This window comes from Pyrus communis, chromosome 7 (genome assembly GCF_041283825.1).
Source record: "Pyrus communis isolate YQ-2024b chromosome 7, ASM4128382v1, whole genome shotgun sequence".
Taxonomy (NCBI): Eukaryota; Viridiplantae; Streptophyta; class Magnoliopsida; order Rosales; family Rosaceae; genus Pyrus; species Pyrus communis.
The window spans coordinates 29,537,686-29,556,048 of NC_142571.1; the positions used below are offsets into that span (position 1 = coordinate 29,537,686).

Below are 18,363 nucleotides of genomic sequence, written 5' to 3' on the forward strand. Positions count from 1 at the left end.
TAGGGTTAATTTTTAACCTCCGCGTAGGATTTACGCTAGATAGACACCGAACATTCTAGATGGAAGAATAATGTTACGCCAGATGTAAGAGAATCGTTACGCCAGTTGGACAACTCACATTGTAGCAGTGAGAAAACTAAAAATATAATGAGAACAAGTCCTGAGTTCAATTCACAATACGCACATTAACTTTAAAGAAACATATTGTCACCGACTAACCATGCTCAAGTTTTAACCTTTGCGTAGAGTTTACGCTAGATGGACACCACACATTCCTAATGTAAGAAAATTGTTACGCCAAATGTACGTCGCAGATTTTAGATGTGAGAAACTAAAAGTATAGTGGGAACATATCCTGAGTTCCATCCTCAACATATACATTAACTTTAAAGAAACATATTGCGATTTATTTCGTTTATTGGATGTAATTTTAGTTTAATTAGGAAATATGCAACTAACATATTTGTTTATTTCTTTAATTTGTTGTCACAAATTTTTAACAAAATGTTACAATTAAATTTCTATTGTATCCTAGTAAGGCTCACGAAAAATTTAGGGACAATGTGGCAAGTTGGAGAGCCTTAGCGCTTATCTATGTCCTACATTCCACACATTTGCATATTTTAAATAATTAAATTCTCTTTTTTTCAATCGAAAAGTAAATTACATTTTTATAAGATATCGGTATAACATTGATATTGAAACATATTATAATTTTTATATTAGTAGAGAGCACATACTTTGTGTGTATAAACAATTTATCTTAATAAGTGCATATTTTTTTTAACATTACATAATTACTGTTTTGTCATTCTTATGTAAATATTGTGTATCAAAAGTGAGGGTAAAATTGAAAAAAAATAAGGATATGATTGTCATTTTATGAAAAAAAAGGTAAAATAGGAAAAATAGGAATATGATTGTCATTTTGTCAAAAAGTACAAAATTACTATTTTACCCTCATTTTGTCTATAGTGTGTATCAAAAATGAAGGTAAAATAGGAAAAAAAAAGGAAAAAGAGTTGACAATGAGGGATCTCTTAATAGTATAGATATAATTAAACACCCTCTTTCACTTATATATCAAATTTCATTTTGCAAATGATTTGTAGATTAATTAATAAATTATAAACGATAAGTGTCAAACTTTATACAACGGTTCGATTGGACATAAATCAATCCATGTCGTCCAATAATCGTAGCATCCACCGAGTCGTATTACTAAGAAATTTTCAAAATGGGACACCATATATCTGTGACCAAAATACAAAATGGAAACAAAAAGGCCCAAGCCACGTACAACATCAACAGGGTACAAGCAGCTTCCTCAAAACTTGACCCCCATAAAAACACAAAAACTACAAAATACCACCTGAGAGTGTGACACAGTGAGTGAGATAATTGTAAAAAAAATTCACACCGTTTCCCTTCCCACTTGGTTTTAAATTTCTCCTTCTTAACTGTTAACACCAACGTTTCAGTAAACCTGCAGCCTACTTGCCTGCCTCTGGAAAACCCTAGCAGTAGCAGAAGCAGTCCTCCTCCTCCAAAGCCTTCCACTTTATGGTAACTCAAAACCCTTTCTCTTTCTTCCGCCTCGTTCACGATTTTGTATTTATTTTTCTGCTTGTTTTTGCTTCAAGATGCTTCCTTTCAGCTTTCTTCTCATAAAGTTTGATGCTTGTTTGGTTGCTGAAAAAAGGGTACAGAGAAAGGAAGAGAATTGAGCTGAAGATTTGGGTTTGGGGATGAGGTGTTGTTTTCTTTTCTTTCTTTCTTGGATTTTCTTGGCAACCAAACAAGGGGTCAGGGGAAAGTGATCACTGGGTTTTGGTATTCTGAGATTTATGGTCTGTTTAGATGCCGAGAGTCGTCGATGGGAAAACGATAAGGAATTGTAAATTTATCAATCAATTGCAGAAACAGAAAAACAAAGTTGTTCCTTTTACATAATTGGATGGTTGGAAGTGGTGAAATCAATCCATTTCCTTGTTTGGCATGTTACACTAATGTTATTAGATGTAAATTCACCCGTCTTGCATATTCGGCATTCAAATTGTCTTATCATTTGATGTTGTGAGGAATTCTATGTGCATCTGGTGTTCAATGGAGGTAAACTAATGCTTCGATATGTTACCTATTTGGTTTACATCAAATAATTACGCGTATTTTGGTTTGAGGTAGTGAATTTACTAATACTTCAATTGTCTACTTTGTCTTCTTCGCGATTTCATTTTTTTTGGGATATCTTCAATAAATTTAATACTATAATATGTAGCTGCATTTAGGGCTTAGTTGAATGAGTGGTAGTGTATTTACGCCGTGTTTTGTGTTTGAAAGCTATTTTGACATCCAAACGCTTGAACAACATGCTATTCCAATTGTTCATCCTTTTTTAAACAATTTTTATGATATTTCAGGTTGTAATTGGTTTTATTGGTCTCTCTGATTTAGCCATCATAGAAAGTTGAAGGGAAGATCTCGAGCCAAACAAAAGCTCAGAGTTTAGGTGCATTGAAGTGAAATGAAGATATTGCAGGTTTTAGCATCATTTACTTGTATTCTCAATCTGCGAGTCATCGTTGATTTTATTAATGTGACAGACAATGATAGCACCCGAATTTCTCTAACCCAGTGCTGTTGTATGAAAAACTCTTGGCTGTCTGTTTTTCCTAAGTCATTTCTGTTTGGCCTATGTCGAAAGAAGGAAAAAGAGTAGCCATGCCATAAACCATACAACTTAATTATTTCCCCCTCCTAGCTAGCCTCACATTTTGATGAGTTCAAAACAGTACATTTATTTCGTAAGTCTTGTTTACTTCTTTGAGTTTCGTATCACTAAGCAAGAGGACTTTCACAGGATAAACAGAAATCAACAGAAAAGCAATTTCCGCATAATGACCGACAAAATGGCGTTAGTGAGGTCCCTACGCTGGACTCTGGTTCAGTAACTATTTCCAGCAACAAGAGCACAAAGGTCACACGTGAAGATATTGAAGTTGTAAGACATTTTTTTACTTGTTTGAGCTTGAGTGTGATTTTGTTCCAAGGATGAAACTTAATTGCATTATTTTGTTCGGTATTCTAATGAACATTGTAGGTCCAGAATTTGATTGAAAGGTGTCTGCGGTTGTATATGAACAAAAATGAAGTCGTCGATACCCTGTTAGATCGTGCTAGGATTGAGCCTGGCTTTACAAGCTTGGGTATGCCACTACATTATACCACATAATTTCCTTTGTTTCATCTTCACTTTTCTTCATTGTTCGCAATGCATAAGTATCACTAGTTGATGGTGCATTAGAAGGTTTTGTATTCGTAGTTATATTGCTGCTATATTTTCCGAATTGATCTAATTGTCATATTTTTTGTTTGTTTAGTACTGCAGAAATTGGAAGTAGAAAATGCAGAATTTTTCAAGGCTTACTACACGAGGCTAAAGCTGAAAAATCAAATTGTTATGTACAACCGTTTGCTTGAGCAACAATACCAGCTGATGAAACAGCAAGAGCCTCCAGAGGTTCCATTGCCTCCTATGCATAATGGAATGCATTACACGCCTGGTATTTTCTTCTCAAGAGAACCTGAATGTTTAGGCACACGTCGGCGTTTTAAATTTTTGTTCAAGAAAAGACTAGACGCTGCGTTGCATTTTCTATTGCTAATTGAAGTCTATGCCATAAATCTCAATGTAATGTGATACCTTATTCCTCTTTTGTTTATATTTCGTGCAGTTAACAATTTACCTATGGGATACCCCGTCATGCAGCAGCCTCCATTTCCGTCTAAGGGTCATCACCAAATCAATTCCATGGGCACTATAGCGAGTTGTCATTTGGTCAATGGAATCCCTGCTCAAGGAAATTTCCACCATATGCCACTAAACTTATGTCAAGAGTGAGGATGCTATCTCACCACTTTTTTCTTTACTTTCAATTTGTTCTTGCCAATGTTTGACATTCTTATACTTTGTCTGATTCATTTAAACTTGAATCGAGGATTCATGTACATCCGTATTCAGTAAAGTTTACGTCTGTCCATACAACGCGCTCACAGCTACCTTCATTTCTGATATGTTCTTGATCATCCTTGACACAGTGGTATCAAGACGGAGTTGGTTTCAAGTCCAGTATCAGTGTCCAATGGCCAGTTTCCTTACACTCCATCAGAAATATCAGGGCAAGGTGCAGACACATCGGTGCTTGACTCTGCATTTACTTCTCATTTCACAAATTTGGAGAGGTTCGGTATTGGAACAGATGGTGGAAAGTTATCAGGGCAGGCTCCTTGGAATTCCGGGCTTTTTGATACTGCTGGATGGCCAAACTTACCAGGTAATAATTCTAGAAACAGGAAGCAGTGCAGTATAACTAATTAGAGTTGTTAATAAGTTTCATGGAAACCTTCTCGGGTTGTGAAGCCGTCATGTGCTTGTTAACTATTTCCTCTTCTATTGATGGATTCTTCTTCGCTTATTGCATGGACAGATCTTGGAGCACTTGGAAACTATGCGGGTTCACCCTTTCTGCCTTCCGACTCGGACCTTATGCTTGATTCTCCACAGCAAAATGACATGGGTAAAACCGCGTTACTCTTAAATGCTTAGTCACTCGATATTTCCATTTAAGCATTGTTCAGTTCTTCCCAGTTTGATTGCATCTATGAACAAGTTAGTGAATTTGGCTCCATGGTTCTTTGATATGGAGAGAACAAAAAACTAAAATTACGCGTTGTTTTCGCAGTGGAAGAGTTCTTTGTCGACCCTGGGCAAGGCTCTCAATCGGAGTAAACTTTCTTGCGCGCCAAGGCACAACGTCTTGTGTATTTTGGTTATATCAGACAGGCTTTAGGTCGAACTCCTGATCATCAAGGAACATATGCTATTCTTGAGCAATCGTTTTCTTACATACTTCTATGGGTTCGACTACCGATTTTGCATGTTCAATAATTTAGGGATTGTGCCCTAAAACATGAAGAGCTCCATTCTCAAATGACAGGGATTTGAACTATCAGAAGATCAAAACACCCGAACCGACATCTTTACAGCTACGTAGAAAGGGTATACAATACATAGACAGATACGGAAGCGGAACGGGTCGAAAAGCCCGTCTTCTCCGTACTAAAACGAAATGTTACGATACAAAACCAACGAATAAACAAATTGCTATCATTTCCATAAGCACATTCGGCCATTTGCATGTGCAAATTTAATATGGTTTTCTTAAAAATGTTGAAAATCCACACATGCAGTATGCAAAGTTTCTAATCCTGGTGAGGACTGGCTGGCCCTGCTTTGTCATGCTGGAACTTCACCACAATGCATGTTATGTTGTCTGCACTGCCACGGGAAAAGGCAACCGCCGTTAACTTTCGAGCTGCTGCCTCGGGTTCTTCTTCTGTTTTGGCAACTTCAACGGCAACCTGACACACATAGATACGCAGGGAGCCAGGGTTTAACCAAACCAATAATCCGAGGCCAAGAAAACGAGATCTTATCATTACACATACGTACGCAAAAGAACTGCTCATCCCACTGTCCGACGGTGAAAGGACAGGTGAATGGCCGGGGTAGGATTTACCTCATTTGGTAGCACGTCCCATACCCCATCGCTAGCAAGCACTAGAAACTCAAAATCTTCATCCACCACTAGGTCCTGAATTAGAATGAAAAAAACTACTGAAAACTTTCCTTTAACTTCCGATCTGTGGTCGTTTTAGTTTTAGACATTTGGAATGAAAAATCTTCGAATCTAGGGGATACAAATCAATGTAACATCCATGATGAAACAAGTAATTTGTGATTTTTCTACCAAAATAAGACTCCTCGGATACAACAATTACTGGGAAATTACTATTTACTATTCAAAACTCGGCTCCTAGACCAGATTGTAGAAAGAGTAAAGACCGGTTCAACGCATGGACAGATTAAATCCACAGAAAACAAATAAAGAAATAAGTTAATCCAGTATCAAACAGTAAGAATTTCGATGATCACCTGGATCTCAGGTTCTGCAACAACATATTGCTTCAACATGCGGTTCCCAAAAGCCCGAGACATGGCCAGCACACCGCCTACTCTCCAAGTGCCTGAGAATATAACAGAAAAGTAGGTGAGTTAGAGTTACCTTGCTGATTTATCATAATTGTCAAAAGAGTAAAACAAGCAGCTCTACAACTGGTATTGGATGGCCGGAAACTGTGTAGAAATTTCAAAGCCCATAAATGAACTCTCAAGAATAGGCACCACATAAGCAAAACTAGGAGAAACAACCGATGCATGAATAACACATTATTTGTTCGTATAAATATATAATGACAGCCAACATATAGAGATTATAGTTTCTTGCGTCAATCAGAAACTTTGAAGTCTTACCTGTCCACATTACAAAACCCCCAGCACTCTCAATTCTCTTCCTCTCATCACTTCGATTTGGTTTATGATCCTCGGATAAAGCAATAGCTGCCCAAAATGGGAAAAACGAAAACTACTTATAGAAATCCAGCATATCAATAAAATATTAAATTCTTACATTCTATATGATTACATTCAACATTTTCAGCATGGAAAGGTGTCCAATATACTTCATGATGAATTCAGTTACGTATCATAAAATTTTAACCACTTTTCAATAACTAATGACTCAATTAATACCTTTTCCTGCCTTTGATATTACTGTACGTGAATCTCCAACATTAGCAACATATAGATGGTTACCAACCAAGACTGCTGTTGAAGCAGTAGAACCATCATCCCGGTATATATCTCTTTCAGAATCCAAAAAGTCTGCATCGGTCTGTTGATACGATTCACCTGCAAGGTCACCCAAGTTACCCAGAAGAACCAAACAGACCTATGTCACAGGGTAAAAAAGTGTTCCATGCAGAACCCCACAGCTTGATGAAATGACAGGGATAAAAACATTTTATCTCTTTCCACCTGACCTAAGAGGACACATAACTAAATAATTCCACCCGTATGGGATGAGGATCCTGTGTCAGAACAATGGACATGCTACAACCATGCCACCCTAACGTTTTAATGTAAGTGCTGCACAAATTTAGGTATAAAGGAACTTGGACGCACTAATAGCTAACTTAGTGTCTGTCATGAATTGTGGATGCTTCATGAGATTCTCAAATAGATGCTCCTTCAAATACTGAGCAGCACGAGAACCGCCGTGACCTGTAAAGATAGACGAGAAATTAGAAAACCTTTTATCATACACAGGACAAGTACTTTCTACTTCAGCCAAGAGGTAAAATGCTTATATTTGACTGAAATCTCAGGACAATTACATCTTAGGAATAAGGTCAAAGTTGTGTAGCAGAACCCTCAGATATATGCGAGTAATATCAACCAACCGGCTTGATGATTAAATTGATAATTTCTTTCATTATTTCCTTTACGTGGAAAGTAACCGCGTGGGATCTAAAGTAGCAAAAGTTATCAGATTCGCCCAACCTTTTGCCACCGCAGTTTCCTAAGGGTTCAGCCACTAAATGGTTGCAACTATGTTCGAAAAACCTAAATTCATTCCATGTGTCCAAACACTCTGGATTCTTATGTGGACAGCATTTCATAGACATTGTGATGAATGATTTTTAGCCCTACATTTAAGACTTTTAGTAATCAGAACATATTCCGTTATCTAAAATAAAAGAAGAAGATAAAGAGAATCTAACCATCGAAAATTCCAAACAGGCAGACCGTTTGCCCTTCAATTTTGGACATTTTAACATCATAAAAATCCTCCATAGTTGCTCTTTTTCCCCTGAAACTCGAATAACCGCAACTCAGTTCTCCACCTTCGCTGTCAACGAGACATAAAAGGAACACGAAGTTAAGTCCGAAGATTAATTCTTTGACAGCCAGCACCAGTTATATCATTTAATATTCGAACGGGCCTGCTCACAGTTGAACAAGGATATCTATTTTGCCTATTAGTATCACACAAAAATAAAGACAGATACGGATAATCGATATAAACCTTTTGCACCCTCCACTGGTATATTCACCATCCTCATCTTTGTCAGGCAGCACATCAAAAACGGATCCTTGTTCATCCGTCGCACCTGTATCAACCATCATCCTCAAACTCGACCTAAATGCTCGGTTCCACGAATTGGCAAGCACGCAAATTCTATCAGTATTGTTGAAATGCACCCTTGCCTTCGTAGACGTTACGATATTCCAGGCTTGAACAATCACACTCCTAATGTAACTTTTGCAGATCATCCAAGCATAAACCGGTCTGGCCGCAAGCACCAGATCTTCTGCAAATCGCATTGAACAAATCAAAAACCACTAAAAGATGCCAATGTAACTACAAAATAATCCATTTCTTTATAGCATCAAACTTCCAGTAAACCGATTAACGGAGATTAACGCAATTGAGGTAAAGTTAATCTCATAACTAAACTAAACAACGAAATGATGAAATTCAAAAACAACATTTCTAGTTTCTATGACTTTCCTCAGCTTTCTCGGCAACCAAACAGAAAAATAATTGACAAGTCCACTAGCAGAAAACACATACGCAAATCCAAATGCAACCAAGAGATAGATTCGAACAAATTTGGTGATGAAATTGAAGAGAAGAAGTTGAATTTATTACAGAATTGTGGCTGAAATCTTCGAGTTCGAGCACCGAGTAGGATCGGATCCGACTGAATATACCGGGCGCAGACGGCGAGGTTCCGACTCTAAAAGTGTGATCCAATCAGCTCCATGCCTGCACAGGTATGTGTAAAAGTACAGTTTTCTCACTCTAAAAACCTGATAGAATCTAAAATCCTAGAGAGAGAAAATAAGAGAGAGAGAAAGAGGGACTGAGTGAGTGAGATTCAGGTGGTGGATAAATATAGTGAGACAGTACACGAAGTGGCCAGAGGAGGGGGAGAGAGAGAGGGAGAGAGAGAGAGAGGGGTTTTTTGTTGGATTTAACTTCGCTGCTGCTGGAAGAATCAGCACCTCTCCTGCTAAAAGCCTATAATGACGCGATATGTGTTCAAATTATGATTAAAAAATCACAGTTTAAATATATGTTCAGTCATGATTGACTTTCAGCATGAAGGGTCGCTAATTCTTCAGCAGCCAAGTCTTGTTCTGGTTGATTGCAATGAATAGAGGTGCCAACGTGTCGCCTTTCATGCATCCACTTGAGGAGTAATATGGTGCAGCCGCATCCACGAGGAGTTTTGAGAGAGAATGAGAGAGAGAGAGAGAGAGATTCAGGTGGACGATAAATATAGTGGGACAGTACACGAAGTAGCCAGAGGAGAGAGAGAAAGGCTTTTTGTTGGATTTAACTTTAGAAGAATCAGCAGCCCCTCTTACTGAAATCACGACGTGAAATGTATTCAAATTATGATTAAAAAATTACAACTTAAATACATGTTCAGTCGTTATTGGCTCTCAGCAAGAGGGGCTACTGATTCTTCAGATGCCAAGTCTTGTTCTGATTGCTTGTCAGTGAATAGAGGTGCCAACGTGTCGCCTTTCATGCATCCACTTAAGGAGTAATATGGTGCAGCCACATCCATGAGGGGTTTTGAGAGAAAATGAGAGGGACTGAGTGAGTGAGATTCAGGTGGTGGATAAATATAGCGGGACAGTACACGAAATAGCCAGAGAAGAGAGAGAGGCTTTTTGTTGGATTTAACTTCAGAAGAATCAGCAACCTCTCCTATTGAAATCACGACGTGACACGTATTCAAATTATGATTAAAAAATCATAACTTGAATACATGTTCAGTCATTATTGGCTCTCATCAAGAGGAGCTGCTGATTCTTCAGTTGCCAAGTCTTGTTCTGGTTGCTTGTCAGTGAATAGAGTTGCCAACGTGTTGCCTTTCATGCATCCACTTGAGGAGTAATATGGTGCAGCCGCGTCCACGAGGGGTTTTGAGAGTCCTAGTACTAGTACCCCACGTGTTCCCCTTTCTCTGCTTTTAGTGGGTTACAATTCTAGTGCTTTAATCCCTACCCTTAAACCCTTAAGCGATGGTGATGTCACCATTGAACGTCTGATCTAAAACCATCAAGATGGAAGCACATAGAACAGTGATTAGCATCTATCCTAAAACAAATTAGAACCTTAATCATTTAATATCCGATTAATTAATAATCTCGGTTAAATATTATTTTGGTCAATCCCAACTTGAAAATAACGTCTTAAATATTAATTCGTAAAATTTATAATATATAAATTAACAACCAAAATTAATCATGTTCTCAACGTGCAATCTCTACTAGTCATTTTAAGAAAAATACCCTTAATATTACATCCATATTCTATTAATATTGTGTTAGTAATGCAGAAATTTTTGTTAAGAGCAATTTTAGAGAGACTAAATTTTAAAACCAAATTTTGTAAACCAAATGATGTGAATGTTAATGTTTGAATTATTACTTAAGTGTCGTATTGGTAACACCTTATTTGATTTGCAAATTTGGTTTGGAAATTTGATCTCCTTAACATTACTCTTTTACCAGAGAGGGTTAGTAGATACTAAATCTTTATAGCATGACTATCTTCTGGTTTAAAGCCACCAGGATTTAGAGACTACCGTCTTCAACTGCTGCACCCTTTGAACACACACTTCAACTTCTGTTTGCGCATTGACAGTTTCAGTTGGCAAGGTGAAGTTGAATAAGGCAGCACAGTTGATCAGCACCCGATCGAAAACCTCTTCTCCGCAGAAGTCACCTTCCCCAAGAAAGCTTACCCTAGCAGTAGCTGAGGCAGTGTAACTCAATAGCTTACCACGCGTGACGGAAGATCGAGCACCTCAGCAAGCGGCTTTCCCTCGTGAAAAATGATGTCGTTCTTCGCGTACAGCACCGGTGTGAGATGTTTGCAGATGGCGCCCAACAGTTGCTCGTCCATGTTTTGAAGTATCGGCACTTATCTGAGTGTCAATACTCGAAGAATGTGAAGAAAATTCTCCACGTCAATGCATGCGTATGTTTTCTTTCAGTTTGTGCTTCATAGATTGCCGAGTCCGCACCTCAAACTTCCGAGGAAGTGAATGGAAATACATCCGCAATTCCATTTCTTGTTCCTTCAATCTCATTTGCTCCGATCTCGCAACTTTTGACAGCAAATATTTCTGTTTGACAAGTTGACAACAAAAGACGGCTCATCAGGTTCGCAGTGGTGTGGCCTGAGTTATACAACATGTTACAAACAGAAATTGGCTTAAAATTTTTTCCCTAAAATTTCAAAATGGCAAACATAAGGATTGTATGGAAATGTTTTTAAAATGACCGAAACCACTTTTAGTGAAAATAAATGTTTTTGAGACCAATTCTTATGAAAATGCAAGTGAATTAAGGTTATTTTTATAAGAAACACATAACTGATGTTTCTTTTGCATAAAACACTTCAAGTTCTTTGGAACCCAAAAATTGAATCTCCATTACTATTTGCCAGTACCATAAAAACGTTTTTAGTTATTTAAAAAAAATGCAAGAAGCAGCAATGACGACCCTAAAAAGTGCGAAAGTCGATAGATCCGTCAAGTCAACAGAAGCAACCAAGGCCATGGATGGATCGAACTCTCACACGCATTGTCAAAGAAGTTTCCAGGACATTTCACTCATCACGAGTCAACCAATCAAATTCTGATGACTTTGGGCTTTTGCTTCTCTTTGTACGCCCTCTCCTTGGTTGCCAATTTATAATTGACCTCGATTGAGTACTTAAATATTATCTGTAAAACCGATTCGGTTTTATTTAGGTTTTAAAACATAAATTTCAAATTTTTTAGTAATTTAAGAACAACTGATTCACTTTAAGAGTGAGCAAAAATGCATTCTTTATTATATGTATTTATTTATCATATGTAAAATGTTATTTAGCGAGATTACGAGAATTGTATTATACACATGTAAGTTTAACTAAGTTGATTAAATCAATGTACAATTTTCTTTACGAAAACCCAAATTTTGAGTTTTTGTTGACGTGTTAGTGAGTTGTGATTTTCTCTTGGACACATTGCCGATAGTTCCAACCAAAAAATGCTATAAGATGATTAATATCGACTAATCCTCCTCAGCAAGCGGCTTTCCCTCGTGAAAAATGATGTCGTTCTTCGCGTACAGCACCGGTGTGAGATGTTTGCAGATGGCGTCCAACAGTTGCTCGTCCATTTTCTGAAGTATCGCCACTTATCTGAGTGTCAATACTTGAAGAATGTGAAGAAAATTCTCCACGTCAATGCATGCGTATGTTTTCTTTCAGTTTGTGCTTCATAGATTGCCAAATCCGCACCTCAAAATTCCGAGGAAATGAGTGGAAATGCATCCGCAATTCCATATTTTGTTCCTTCAATCTCATTTCCTCCGATCTCGCAACTTTTGACAGCAAATATTTCTGTTTGACAAGTTGACAACAAAAGACGTTTCATCAGGTTCGCAGTGGTGTAGCCTGAGTTATACAACATGTTACAAACAGAAATTGGCTTTAAACTTTTTCCCTAAAATTTCAAAATGGCAAACATAGGGATTGTATGGAAATACTTTAAAAATGATCGAAACTACTTTTAGTGAAAATAAATGTTTTTGAGACAAATCCTTATGAAAATGCAAGTGAATTAAAGTTATTTTTACAAGAAACACATAACTAATGCTTCTTTTGCATAAAACACTTCAAGTGCTTTGGAACCTAAAAATTGAATCTCCATTACCATTTGCCAATACCATAAAAACGTTTTCAGTTATTTAAAAAAATGCAGGAAGCAGAAATGGTGACCTTAAAAAATGCGAAAGTCGATAGGTCCGTCAAGTCAACAGAAGCAACCAAGGCCATGGATGGATCGAGCTCTCATACGCATTGTCAAAGAAGTTTCCAGGAAATTTCACTCATCACGAGTCAACCAATCAAATTCTGATGACTTTGGGCTTTTGCTCTCCTTGGTTGCCAATTTAGAATTGACCTCGATTGAGTACTTAAATATTATCTGTAAAACCGATTCGGTTTTATTTAGGTTTTAAAACATAAATTTCAAATTTTTTAGTAATTTAAGAACAACTAATTCACTTTAAGGGTGAGCAAAAATACACTCTTTATTATATGTATTTATTTATCATATGTAAAATGTTATTTAGTGAGATTATGAGAATTGTATTGTACACATGTAAGTTTTTGTTGACGTGTTAGTGAGTTGTTATTTTTTTCTTGGACACATTGCCGATAGTTCCAACCAAAAAATGATATAATATGATTAATATCGACTAATCCTCCTCGTTGCTCACTCAATACATTTCAAGTGGGATTTAAAATACAATATATATTTGTAATGCTTTTCTTTTATTTTTTGTTGGTCCAATTTGCAATGTTTTTTCATGTGGGACTTAAAATACTAAAAAAATGGGGTAAAAATGAAAATTAAAAAGACAAAAGCGGTAAAACTGAAAATAAAAAAGACAAAAAGATACCATAGACCCGGGAAGCACGCGGGCACAAATGTACTTTTCCACGTCGGCGAGCGTACGCACCGTATCGGGTAATAACTGCAGAGAGAGAGAGAGAGAGAGCGCACAAATTATTTAAAAAAAAATTGTTTTTATTTCACGGGGGTGGGACCCAGGCCAGAAGACTTTGTTACTTTGCCATCACAGTCGTCAAAATAATTGACCAAAAAATAATAAATCACAGTCGTCAAAATTGCGAACTTTGTTGGACTCTCTCTCTCTCTCTCTCTCTCTCTCTCTCTCTCTCCCCGGACGCCTCTGTTACAAAATCTATAATTTAATCTCGGCGAGGAGAGAGCGGGCCGACTCGGAGACTCGCTGACTCACTGCGCATTTCCCCGAACCCCCTTCTTCTTCTCTAATCTCTCTCTTTCTCTGTCACTGATTGAATATCGAGCACAAAAAGCTACCTGGGTCTTGGAGATAATCACAAGGAGAAGTTTCAGTTTCGGTTCTTCCGCCATGGATAATCTCTTCTCTTAGGCGCTCTCGGACTTTATTTCTTGGTGAGTTAACATATTTCATCCGTTTTTGTTGTTGGGTTTTCTTCAATTTGATATTTTTGGTCTGTTTTTTTTCGGTTTTTCTTTGGTTTCAGTGACATGGTTTTTCCCCCAAGATTGGATTTTTAGTTTTTGAATTTTGGGTTTGATCTTTACTGGATAGGATGTGAAATTGGAAATCCAAAATATCTAATTTGTTGGAATTATTTGACTTTTGGTTCAAAATTTTGAATGGAAGAGGTCCCGTCGGTCCATTTTTGACCAAATTTTTATGTTTTGATTAAGTTTTGTTGTTAGCAATGAATTTATGGATGTATAAAACAAATGGACGCTAAATTTAGGGGGATATTTGCTCAAATGAAGATTTTTTTTGTATGGATATTTAGTGTTAGTGCAATTTCTGCTTTTGGAATTGGGGCAAATAGCACTTTTTTATTAACGCGTAGGCGAGTAATTTTAGGAAACATCTTGTGATATTATGGAAGTTTTTATGTTGAACTCTCTTCATTTCACTTTGAATCTTTGTCTAGGGACTGATTCCGGGAACTTGGAGGTGCATGAGGGAGTTCTTTCGGTTGTTGAAAGGTTCGGAGGTTGAATTTCCGGTGGAGATTCTATCGAAAACAAGTTGTAGTCATGAATTTTCAGCAAGAGAAGTTCGTCAGGTTAGTTTGACAATTAGTACTTATAACATTACGTACATGATATCATGTTGACTAGTTTGCAACTATATAACACTTTTCTCGCTTTCAGAACCAAATAAGTTTGGATTTTTGATGTTTCGCTGTCCTGCTACTACGAAGTACTTGCCTGAATTTTTACATCAGTGTCAATGGGATGATATAATGTGCCATTACTGTTGCTAATTTCACTTCTTTCACTGGTTCCGTCCTCATCTGAGCTCTTTGTTTGTTGCTAGGCTACTAGCTTTGGCACATAATTACACCATCCTGTCCCTGTCCTTTCGTTTCAGAGATATGTTATAACTTTTGTATGTAATGCTAGATGCTTGGAAATCTCCTTATGTGTAATTTATGTTGGAATATCCATACCGTCTTATTTCAGGTTTCAGGACTGGACTGCAGAGAAAAATGTTGAGCCATTATATTCTCCAGATGATGATATGCCACCAGGGAAGTTCAGAAGAACATTTAACTCGGTCTCAGCCAAATTCCAAAGACGCTTGGAATCTGGTTCTGAGCGGATTAAAAAGTCATGGAAATCTTATTCAATTGACAGTGTTGTCGCCAACAGCTTTGGTGGTAGAATTCTTGATCCTCAAGGGCCATTCCTTCAGAAGTGGAATAAGATATTTGTATTGGCATGTATTTTTGCTGTCTCCCTTGATCCCTTGTTCTTTTACATCCCGGTGATTGATGATGAGAAAAAGTGCCTTGGTTTGGACAGGAAGATGGAGATAACAGCTAGTGTTTTGCGTTCATTCACAGATATATTTTATATTGTTCACATAATTTTCCAGTTTCGTACTGGTTTTATTGCTCCTTCTTCTCGAGTGTTTGGAAGAGGTGTTTTAGTTCAAGATGCTTGGGCCATTGCAAGGAGGTATCTCTCATCATACTTCGTAATTGACATTCTTGCAGTCCTGCCTCTCCCACAAGTAAGCTAACCCTTCCTACTTTGTATGAGGTGCATTAATATATTGTTTGGTTACCCATCTAATATGGTGGGTTGAGGAGTATCTTTACGCACAATCTGTACTCTCTCTGCATAGGATGGGTAATCGTTTTTGCCCAATATTGTGCTTACTCTTGGTGGTGCAAGTGTTACTAAGTCATATGTCGTATCTGCTACTTTAAATTCGGCATATAGTGTGGTTAGTTGTAGTCGATGTCTTGTTTAGATTGGAATGTTTGTGCAGTATTTTGATTCTACTTTGGATCACTAATAATACTATGAAATATGTCCAGGTGGTTATTCTAATTTTCATTCCAAGATTGGCAGGCTCGAGAACGTTGAATACAAAGAATTTGTTGAAGTTTGTGGTTTTGTTCCAGTATTTTCCAAGGTTTATACGAATATATCCATTGTATAGAGAAGTCACAAGGGCATCTGGTATACTTACCGAAACTGCTTGGGCAGGAGCTGCATTTAATCTTTTTCTTTACATGCTTGCCAGTCATGTAAGTTTGATCATGATATTCACTGCTACAATATAATTACTCATCTTTTTTAAATCTTCTGATTTTCAAGTGATTTGCTGTTCTTAGGTACTGGGAGCCTTTTGGTACTTGGTCTCTATAGAACGCGAAACCACGTGCTGGAAAGCAGCATGTGGGAACAATGCAACCATATGCTTGTTCAAGGATTTATACTGTGATACCGCGAGCTTGAATGCTTCTAGGAAGACCACATTCTTAAATTCTTCCTGCCCAATACAAGATGAAGACAAATTAAAGTTCGATTTTGGAATATTCCTTGATGCCCTTCAATCTGGTATTGTTGAGTCAAGCACAGATTTTCCTCAGAAATTCTTTTACTGCTTTTGGTGGGGCCTACGGAATTTGAGGTGTGCCTATACAACTTGTCTTAGTCTGCATTCTTAGGGTTTTCTGACGGTGATCTCAGTAGAGTTAACTTTTAAAAGGAGTATTTTATATTTGGCCCAGTATCTTTATTTGGTATTGATTCTCGACATTCTCATTTTGCAGTTCACTTGGTCAGAACCTTGCAACCAGTACATATGTATGGGAAATCTGCTTTGCAATCTTCATTTCCATTGCTGGATTGGTGCTATTTTCATTTCTCATCGGAAATATGCAGGTTGGTACTTAGTGTTGTGCATGTAGTTTTTGCAGGATTGAAGTATCGTTTCTATTTCTGTCGTGAGGTCCTGATGAACTTTAAATTGTTGAAACAGACATATTTGCAGTCTACAACCACGAGATTGGAGGAAATGAGAGTGAAAAGGAGAGATGCAGAACAATGGATGTCCCACCGCTTGCTACCCGATACTTTGAGAGAGCGCATCAGGCGGTACGAACAATATAAATGGCAAGAAACCAGAGGCGTTGATGAACAGAATTTGATATGTAATCTTCCGAAGGATCTTAGAAGGGACATAAAGCGCCATCTCTGTTTGGCTCTGCTTATGAGAGTGAGTTTCTCTACCATTAAGTTATTGTCATCTTAGTGTGCCTTTCAAACCGCTAGATATTGATTCTTACTTTTTCCTTGACTGCATTAAAGGTGCCAATGTTCGAGAAAATGGATGACCAACTGCTCGATGCAATGTGTGACTGTCTCAAGCCGGTACTATATACAGAGGCAAGCTATATCGTTCGGGAGGGAGACCCAGTCGACGAAATGCTCTTTATTATGCGGGGCAGGCTATTGACTATGACCACAAATGGTGGAAGAACCGGTTTCTTCAACTCAGAGTATCTCAAGGCCGGTGACTTTTGTGGCGAAGAACTTTTGACATGGGCTCTTGATCCCCACCCATCAGCTAATCTTCCCATCTCGACCAGAACTGTCCAAGCCCTTAGTGAAGTTGAAGCCTTTGCTTTAAAAGCGGATGACTTGAAGTTTGTAGCCTCTCAGTTCAGGCGACTCCACAGCAAGCAGCTCCGGCACACATTCAGGTTCTACTCACAACAGTGGAGGACTTGGGCAGCCACTTTTATACAAGCAGCGTGGCGCCGCCATATGAAGAAGAAGCTAGAAGAGTCTCTGCAGGAAGAGGAGAATAGGCTGCAAGATGCATTGGCCAAGGCTGAGGCCAGCTCCCCAAGTCTAGGCGCCACCATTTATGCCTCCCGTTTTGCTGCTAATATACTGCGTACTTTAGGGCGCAGTGGTACACGGAAGGCAAGGGTGCCAGAGAGACTACCGGCCATGCTACTTCAGAAGCCGGCGGAGCCTGATTTTACCGCTGAAGAACAATAATCGTAGGTATATGGAGGTTTTGATTGAGTTATATGATTGCTCGTCTTCTTGTAAAATGTAAGTGTGAAACGGTTTTACCGATAAAAATGTAGAAAGGTGCAACTGCATAATGGTAGGGAGCCACTTTTTGTTTATGTGTGGTTTTTTCTCTCCACCCTTCCTACCGCTCACCATTTTATTTATCGTCGTTTAATGAGTTTAAATTTTGAGATTGTGTATACTTGTTACACGTATCTCAAAATTTAAACTTATTTAACGGTAATGAATAGCATGGTGAGTATCACAATCATTTGAGGCAATGTTTGATTGAGGAGCAAGGCTTGCCTGTGCATTAACTTGGAAAAAGTAAAGGTTGAGATTTAACTATAGCTTATTTAGTTGAATCTCAACCGCTCATTGGTGACTAAAAATGTCTGGAAGAAACTAAACTTTTCATAGACAAGCGGGGGGTGTAGTGCACTGATTAAATGAAAAATT

At 37.9% G+C, this 18,363-nt stretch overlaps 3 protein-coding genes across 4 annotated transcripts; 2 read left to right on the forward strand and 1 right to left on the reverse strand.

Annotated features, from left to right (window-relative positions):
* The first annotated feature begins 1,336 nt into the window (after positions 1 to 1,336).
* On the forward strand, positions 1,337 to 5,023 carry LOC137733740 (uncharacterized). 2 transcript variants are annotated; one of them, XM_068472911.2, is made up of 9 exons: positions 1,337 to 1,566; positions 2,421 to 2,539; positions 2,861 to 3,001; positions 3,101 to 3,206; positions 3,381 to 3,563; positions 3,735 to 3,897; positions 4,099 to 4,334; positions 4,488 to 4,577; positions 4,743 to 5,023. In XM_068472911.2, exons 2-9 carry the CDS (start codon positions 2,525 to 2,527, stop codon positions 4,787 to 4,789), a joined length of 981 nt encoding a protein of 326 aa, XP_068329012.2. In that variant the 5' UTR covers positions 1,337 to 1,566; positions 2,421 to 2,524; the 3' UTR covers positions 4,790 to 5,023. The 2 variants fall into 2 exon arrangements, with proteins under 2 accessions (XP_068329012.2, XP_068329013.2); XM_068472912.2 differs by having other exon boundaries at positions 1,375 to 1,566; positions 2,455 to 2,539.
* Positions 5,016 to 9,362, reverse strand: LOC137733739 (putative protein phosphatase 2C 76). The gene is made up of 9 exons (XM_068472910.2): positions 8,616 to 9,362; positions 7,989 to 8,274; positions 7,684 to 7,811; positions 7,085 to 7,183; positions 6,653 to 6,811; positions 6,374 to 6,460; positions 5,996 to 6,087; positions 5,580 to 5,654; positions 5,016 to 5,421 (listed from the first exon to the last, which is right to left on the reverse strand). Exons 2-9 carry the CDS (start codon positions 8,234 to 8,236, stop codon positions 5,263 to 5,265), a joined length of 1,047 nt encoding a protein of 348 aa, XP_068329011.1. The 5' UTR covers positions 8,237 to 8,274; positions 8,616 to 9,362; the 3' UTR covers positions 5,016 to 5,262.
* Positions 9,363 to 13,638: 4,276 nt separating this feature from the next.
* On the forward strand, positions 13,639 to 18,020 carry LOC137734717 (cyclic nucleotide-gated ion channel 1). Its single transcript, XM_068473984.2, has 8 exons — positions 13,639 to 13,983; positions 14,511 to 14,645; positions 15,046 to 15,598; positions 15,909 to 16,121; positions 16,209 to 16,507; positions 16,650 to 16,761; positions 16,859 to 17,095; positions 17,188 to 18,020. The coding sequence occupies exons 2-8, from the start codon at positions 14,617 to 14,619 to the stop codon at positions 17,884 to 17,886; spliced, it is 2,142 nt and encodes a 713-aa protein (XP_068330085.2). The 5' UTR covers positions 13,639 to 13,983; positions 14,511 to 14,616; the 3' UTR covers positions 17,887 to 18,020.
* Positions 18,021 to 18,363: the final 343 nt, after the last annotated feature.